This window comes from Cryptomeria japonica, chromosome 10 (assembly GCF_030272615.1).
Source record: "Cryptomeria japonica chromosome 10, Sugi_1.0, whole genome shotgun sequence".
In the NCBI taxonomy this organism is placed as follows: Eukaryota; Viridiplantae; Streptophyta; class Pinopsida; order Cupressales; family Cupressaceae; genus Cryptomeria; species Cryptomeria japonica.
In genome coordinates this window covers 774,344,230-774,352,764 of record NC_081414.1, presented here as the reverse complement: position 1 = coordinate 774,352,764, position 8,535 = coordinate 774,344,230, and the positions used below count along the sequence as shown (strand labels likewise).

The window sequence follows — 8,535 nt, the reverse complement described above, 5'->3', positions numbered from 1 at the left end:
TGCATCTTATAGTAGTTTGGGTATGAGACACTTGGGTGTTTGTGCCACATTGGGATAGAGTGTGTAGGAGAAATTCCACCTTTTATGGTGTGATCTTGTTACTACTCTACCATATCCACTTATTGTGGAGTGATAATTCCACCTTTAGTGGGTGATCCACCTCATGTGGAATATTTTATTGTTTCTCCTACCTACCACACCACTTTCCTACCTACCCTTGTTTCTTATTGAGCCACATGTCATGTTTGTGTGCTCACATATCCATATTGTCTTGCCCATATATGCAGGCTCTTATTCATTGTATATAACAAATATTTAACTTTTGATCATCTATATATTGATGAGAATACAATTTATTCTTGTCCTATACTTTATCTCTCTATTTTGTACTTTTCATTGAGCTCTTGATCTTGGCAAAATCTCATAGAGGACTTAGAAGGGGACCAACCTGAAGGGGTTAGAGCCAAATGAAAATTATAAATTTATATGGCCTAAGGATTAAACCCTGATAAAGGAGTAGGTAGTTCTTTGACTTAGCTCTAGAAATACATTGGGATAAAGACGAACAAGCCTAGAAAACAAGTTCATGCAGATTCCATACCTCAGGTGGTTTAGCATGGGAAAGATCTAAGTGTGAACTCTTTTATAATGTTTTTTGAGGGTGAAGAATTTCATCATAAGAAGGGTTGCATCCTTCCATTTTCTAGGGATCTCTTCTCTATTGTAACCTCGTTCCAACTTCAACATTCCCTCGTCCTCTTTGAATAATCACTTGAATTATTCCTTATATGAACCCTTCGACTTCTAGGGAAAAGTAATGCCATCTTGCAAGAGTCCAGTAATGGCCACAATCAACCCCAGCATGACTTTGAAGGTGACATTACCAATCTACACATCTCCCTTATGTTAGACCTCCACAAATTTTTTTGAGAGCTCTGGATTGAAACTATGCATGCCCTCCACACAACTATCTAAATTCCCCTTAAAAAAATTTAGTCATAGCTTTTGTTTGAACTTGAATTCCTCATAGTTGTCGAGTTCTACTTGGATTACGGTTCCCCCCCCCTCCCCAATTCGCACCACCCATAACTTCTTAACAAAAAGTGGGTGAAACAAAAACTAGCAGTTTGGTTGTCACAAAACTTATGAGGAGAAATGACACTGCTACTCAAAAAGGATGCTTGATGATCTTGTAGAAAATGACTTGTGAAAAAGACCGCTATGATAAAAAAAAGTTGAATTTTGAATTATAACCCATCAGTATACTTTATGTCCTTATATGAAGCTGCACAAAGCAAATCCAAAAGATCACAAGAATTAGTCCAAATTTTTAAATTCTCAAAAAATGGACCTAAGGAAGTCATCTTGTTTGCAACTTTGTTACCCTCCCTCCTCTTATGAATGATGTCGACATGACTAAAGCTATGAATAAGAGATTTGCAGTTGTCCACCAACCCTTCACATTTCCAATTCAAAGAGGCTTCATTTTTTGAGGAAATGGATTATGTTTCTTGAGTGACCTTCAATAATAATATGGTTGTACTTTCTTTCATTAGTGATGATCATTACATAATAAGTGGTAGCCACCTCAACAAAGCTCAATGTTAGCACTATGAATTTTTCCATGTAAGCCAATATGAAATTGCCTCTATGGTCCTGAACTACCCCACCCCCACCCGCCCAACCTAGTTTCCCTTTGGACGAGTCATCGAAGTTTAGCTTCAACCAACCAAAGTCGAGAGGGCCCATTTAATTAATTTTTTTAATCTAATGAGATGGGCTATAAATCTAGCTAGAGAGTCGGTTAAGCCCCATGACTTCAAAATTTGCCAATCCAGATCAAAGGGGGAAGCAAAGTGTGTACTTTTTTCAAAGCTACTCAGGTTCTCTTTGATGTTATAATTCATTAAACTGTTATACATCATGATGATTCAAGTAATAAAGACACCTTTCATAGTATTAATCAGATTAATTTTGTGCATGATTAATAAACACTTCTTATCTATCATCAATCAAAGCATTCTTGATCATAAGGGGAATATCCCCATCATTTACCCAATAGTTCCATTTATCAAATTTGAGGCCTTCATTTGACAAGGAATTTGCCAACTTATTCCGCTCTCTATAGTTATGTTTATCTTTTCCACATGGTATGAGAGTGAGAATACATCTACATTCTTCAATGAGATTTCTTATTTTCAGGGACGCCACTGAGTTTATAAGGTCCATCATAATTTCAGAATCACCTTCAATAGCAACTTTTTTGAATCCATGCATGATAATCCTCTTCAGATCCCACCATAGAGCGATTGCCTCAGCCTCATTATTGGTCTTGGTCCCAACTTTGTTTGCATAACCCTCTACCATTCTTCCATGTCGTCATGTATTATACCTCCAACAACTACCATATCAAGATTTACTTTTCTACATCCATCAAAGTTTAGCTTCAACCCATTCCTTTTTAGGTTTTTTTGAAATGATCATTAGTTAAGCTAGTGGAATGTTAGGTATTTCCTTCACCTATTGAGATAACTTAGCAAGGTTGAAATTTTGAGTTCATGAACTATGACATCTTTGATTATTTATACATAAGAGATACCATTTAGTATGAGCCCTCAAGGACTAGGATTGGCCCTTAGGATTTTATTGTTGCCCTTATGTTGCAAGTAAATATTATTAGCTTTCAATGTTATTATTGAAATCTAATTTATGTATTTAGTTTTATAAATTTAGTTAATTACATAAAATATCCAATAATTCTTATTTAATTTATCTATTTTATTTGAGTGATTGCAATTCATATCTTGAAGGATGATTGATATACTAAATAAAAACTTATTTATTAGTACTTAAGGTTTTATCAAGATTAGAATAATTTTCTTTTCCCTAAACTAATTTGAGCCATAGCATAAGTATATTTGTTTATCATCGCATGATACTCTAAATTTAGTTATAATAATTAAATATACATCAAACAACAAATATGATACTAGAAAAATCCAATGGTTAGAATTTCTTGGTTGTTTAAGGTTTCAAGCTAGATCTTTTAAGGTGGGAATCAAGCCTTTCTAAATTATATACTATTGAATGATGGCAACCTCAATACACTTCCTATTAGAAAGTGTAGCATTCAATGAGTATCTCAAGCCTTATTTGGTTTTAATGAGTCAAACATCTTGTTTAATTATGTTTGTCTATCCCACATAAATATATGAACGCCTATCCTATATGGTTAGAAAATGCATGTCTCACATGGACAAATGAAATCGTATCCCATAATGATAGAAGAATACATATCCTATATGGATAGATGAGCTATTAGGCTTAGCTTTATTTGAGAATCCAATAAAACCACTTTTTAAAAAAAAAAAAAGATTAATTGGTTAAGTTGTAGGATTTTATCTAATGATCTATGTTGGCTATTTACATATAGAAATGACTTGGATCAAGTTTGTATTCAAATATGTAAATTAAGGTGATGAATGGAGAAATTAAAAATTGATATTAATATTTGAGGATGAGTAACACAATCAAAACTAGTATATGTATAGTAAATATATTCATTAAATGGGCCCTTGGTCTATTGTTTAATTTGAATGGTTCCAAATGAGCCCACGAGGGATCAAGTCTTCGTGCTCGTAGGTCTAGACCTCTATCAAAAAAAAAGTACCAAGTAATAACTCTTGGTATTGGTATTTTGTTAAATAAATGTATTTAGGATATTTTTAATCTAAAATTTAAATAAATATTTACTTCATATCTTAATTACAAAACTATATTAATAGTGCCAAATTTTTATGATAATAATTTATTTCAATAGTTTAATATTTTAATTTATTTCTTGAAATACACTTTCCAACTATTTTATTTTTAATATAGTTTAAAAAAAATAAAATGAAAGCAAAAATAAATTATTTATTTCATATATTTAACTTTCTTTTCTAAAATAAGAGATTTATTAACTCAAACTATCACAAATATACAAATAGATAACATTTTTTTTTATTGAAGAAAATATAGATAACTAACAAATGAGAAAAATACATAAAACTATGTTCTTTAATATATTTTTAAAAGATATTACATATTTCATTTTAAACCTTAGTTTATAATTATACAATTGTGGCAAGATAAATCTAGAGCTAAATTATTAGAATTTTATATATTTATATTAATTATGAAATATTAATTTGATGTTTAGCACTAAATATTAATGCTTTTGAAGTATAAACTCTCAAATTTAAGGTAAAATGTAAGAGTTTTAATTTTATTTAATATTAATATAATGACATGAAAATGATTGTCAAAATAATGGTAAAAGAAAATTAGTTTTATTCTGTCATTACATTCTACCCTTTGACTACCAATGTAATTACATTTCTTGACGTAATAAGATAATGTGATGGAACAAATCAACATAAAAATATACTACATATAAATTAGAAATTATATGCTAATAATAATTAAAATTAATGCAAACTAGTATATTTATATTTTTAAAAATTATATTAAAAATGTCAATATCATTATTAAAACAATTATAAAATAAATCAAACTCAATTTCTTGATGGTCTACTTTCTGTTTATCTTACATGAATTGTGATGACTTATAGAATATCTATTCAGAAAATTAAAAGAATTTATAAAGTTTATATCTAAAATATTTATTCATTTTACACACGTTCATTTGAGACATTTTTCCAAAACTAGAATTGTCGATCTTTGTTCGTATGAAACACAAACCTTCCGATAATTCATAATCGTTGCAACCTATGCGTTCGAATACGACGTTAATTAGTGATGCAATTTCATTGCCACGTTTACGTGAACGGTGCCCTTGCATCCGGCACGAGAAGACTTAAAAGTCTTGCATGGAGTCTTCAATAATTAGATATAAAACTAGTTAAAAGCTTCTATCCTCTTCCCACTCTAGAAAAAATGGCCCATTCGCGAAAAAATCGCGAACGGACTACGCTCTTCCAAAATATTTGGATTACTTCAAATTTTTAGCCACTTCAAAAAGACTTGACTTCCATTATTTTTATGTTCTGATCCTAGATTTTACTTCGTCCACCTGTATTCTGTTTCTCTTTCAACATCAAAAGACTTTGAATTCCACTTAAGTCTTCAACAATTAGTTGGAAGTGTTGTGACCCGACTTGAGAAAAACATTAAAATACCAAAATTACGCGTCCGAATATATCGGGTCTGCGCGCTGTCAAATCTTCGTAATTGCGTGAGCGACGAAGTCGCATGGACTTCCCTTGCGGAGGACATGCCCCACCAACACTTCATTGCGTGGTCTCTTTCATTTCTATTTAAATTCGAAAATAAACCGATAACTTACAACCATCTACGCACTACTTAGAAGCAATTCATGCTAAGAAAAATACAAACGCCATGGTTATTGAAATGGCGATGAAGTACTTGTTCCTAGCAATTACTGTGATTATTGCAGCGGATTATTGCAGTTCTTTAGCAGTGGATGGTGGAGATACGCTTCTGTTGAGGGACTCCCTCACTGGAAATCAGACCATAATGTCAAAGAATGGCATGTTTGCATTGGGATTTTTTAGTCCGAGAGGAACGAATAATCGTTACATTGGCATCTGGTATGCACAAATCCCTGAGAAAACCGTAGTTTGGGTGGCTAACAGAGACAATCCTGTCAGAAGCATGCCCGGCGTTCTGCAATTTTCGAGCGATGGTCATCTCAGATTGTTTGACGGAAAGGGCCTGTCAGTTTGGTCGACTGATATTGGCCAGAAAGGATCGCGGGCAGTGATAACGGACACTGGCAATTTCATTATGCTGGGTGATGGCCACAACAAGTCTGAGATTGTTTGGGAGAGTTTCGCGCATCCGGGAGATACATGGTTGCCTGGCATGATATTCTGGAACGGCATGACGCTAACTTCATGGAAGAGTTCTTCAGATCCTGCAATTGGGTTCCTCTCTTTTGGAATCGTCATGTCTCCTGAAAAGACTGAGATGGTGACGGTCTATAACAAGACTGTTCCGTTCTGGTCCACTGGAGAATGGACTGCTACTTATTTTACCAACATTCATGAGTTGCGAGATGAAAAGACAATTAAAATATCCCCTTCGAATATTTATCCTTCAAGCATATACTTCAGTTTTTGGATAGAAAAGAACCTGGTGGGGAGGATCGTGTTACAAGATAATGGCATAATAGGCCTCTACTACTTGATGGAAGATAAGACATGGAATTTGATGTGGTCGACACGCGGAGGCCAATGCAGTGCTTATGATATCTGCGGGGCTTATGGAATGTGCTATCCCAATGAAGTGTGTGGTTGCGTTGACGGCTTCACCAAGTCCAAGAACGAGTCTCATGTTTGGCAGTCAAGCGGCTGTGAAAGGCGAACACCTCTACACTGCTCTGCCACAGAAGGCACCACCGATGGATTCTTTGAAGAAAAGAAGAAATACTTGCCCCACAAAGAAGCTGTCTTAATCAACAACGAGACAACACAACAAGGCTGCCGGACGGCTTGTCTCAACAATTGCTCCTGCACAGCCTTTTCTTTCGCTATTTCTGATCCACCCATCTGTAGATTGTGGTTTGGGGAATTGTTCGGAATGCGTGATGATTCATCTGCCGGCCAGTCTGTTTTCATTAGGCTGGCTGCATCTGAGTTACGCCGCTCGACCTCAAAGGGAAGCAGGAAAGCCCATGCTCATAGCATTTTACTTCCTGCTACGGGCGCTGCTGCAGCTGTTGTTTTAGCTTTCCTGTTGGTCGGATTTCTTCTCTGGAGATGTCGAAGACAGCCCAAGAAAAGCGTTGAAGAGGACGTGCCAACTTCACTGAAATCATTCACTTACAAAGAGTTGCGAATTGCAACCCAGAATTTCAAGCATAAGCTGGGTAGCGGAGCATTCGGTTCTGTGTTCAAAGGAACTCTGCCAGACAACACGCTTGTGGCTGTTAAAAGATTAGAAGGTTCTGGACAAGTAGAAAAGCAATTCCGGGCTGAAATAAGCACCATCGGGAGAATACAGCATGTGAATTTGGTGAGGCTCTGGGGATTCTGCGTTGAAGGCTCTCGAAGGCTACTGGTGTATGCCTACATGCCCAATGGCTCTCTAAAGTCTTTCCTCTTCTGTAAAGATGAAGAGGTAGAGAAGGTGTTGGATTGGAAGACTCGGTTTGAGATCGCACTGGGCACTGCACGAGGATTAGTTTACCTCCATGAAGAATGCAGGGATCGCATCATTCACTGCGATATCAAGCCTGAAAACATTCTGTTGGATGGCGACTTCAGCCCCAAGGTGGCCGATTTTGGGCTGGCAAAGCTGGTGGGCAGAGATTTCAGCCGCGTACTGACGACCACAAGAGGAACTCGAGGGTATTTGGCTCCTGAGTGGATATCTGGCCTTCCCATCACTCCCAAGGCGGATGTATTCAGTTTTGGCATGACTTTGCTGGAAATTATATCTGGGCGAAGAAATCTTGAGCCAAATGTGGAGGAGAGCAGATTCTACTTTCCTACCTGGGCTTCGTCTCAAATTCAGAGAGGAAACATAATAGGTGTTGTGGATGCAAAGATAGCGAATGAGGTGGATACTGAAGAGGTAGGAAGAGCCGCTATGGTGGGGATGCTGTGCATTCAAGACGATGAGAATAGGAGGCCGAGCATGAGGGAAGTAGTGAAGATATTGGAAGGCACTATGGAGGCTCCTGCGCTACAAATTCCAAGGTCTGTAGTGGTGCAGGTAGGTCAGGTCGACGACGAAGAAGACAGCGACAGCTTCCAGTTCACTTCAGCAAGCAAAACAACGGGCTCGCGAGCAGGTCTTAATTGGTGTTGTTATTATAGTAACAAAGATTAAAAGAAACGTTCATAGTAGATATAGAATCTAGGTTGCTGCTGCCGCCATCATTTTAGTAGTAAACAAGTGATCTAGTAGTGAGAATTTGTTTTCTTAGTATTGCACTAATAGTATGTGGTTGTTGAATAGTGAATAGATGAGTTATGACGTATTAATTTAAGAGTGGGATGAAATGATATTTTGAGAACAAACATATTTATAAGTTATATGTATTGTAATTTTATGAGTCAATGAAGATTATAATTGTTAACGATAATTTTTGTTCTAAATTCTAGAGACAAAATACAATTATGATTAGCACAATTGAAGTTGAGTGGGTTTCTTAGAGCAAATAGTAAAATATTGCTATCAATCCTCTTTTCTTGCTATTTGTCCTCATGACAAATCATAGAGTTTGATCCAGAATGTTTGTGACAATAAAAATCTACATGGACTAATCCACAAGAAAAAATATTGAAATCATTATGAATTATTGAAATTTCATGATTTTGATAGTTAAATATTGGTTAGCAAATAATTTGTTAGTAAAAAAGATTTTATAAATTAATTGTCTAATTTTGAGGATATTTTTTAAATTTTAATTTAAGAAACATTTGTTAAATATTGATGACTAAGTTATTTGTTAGTAGATTTACTTTGTAGTTGGATTAGTCGATTAAGCGTGTTAGAAGTTTAGTT

The 8,535-nt window shown here is 35.4% G+C and overlaps 1 protein-coding gene across 1 annotated transcript; it reads left to right on the top strand.

The window, feature by feature from the left end:
* The first annotated feature begins 5,412 nt into the window (after positions 1-5,412).
* On the top strand, positions 5,413-7,857 carry LOC131026951 (G-type lectin S-receptor-like serine/threonine-protein kinase At2g19130). The gene has a single exon (XM_059212796.1). It carries the CDS (start codon positions 5,413-5,415, stop codon positions 7,855-7,857), a length of 2,445 nt encoding a protein of 814 aa, XP_059068779.1.
* Positions 7,858-8,535: the final 678 nt, after the last annotated feature.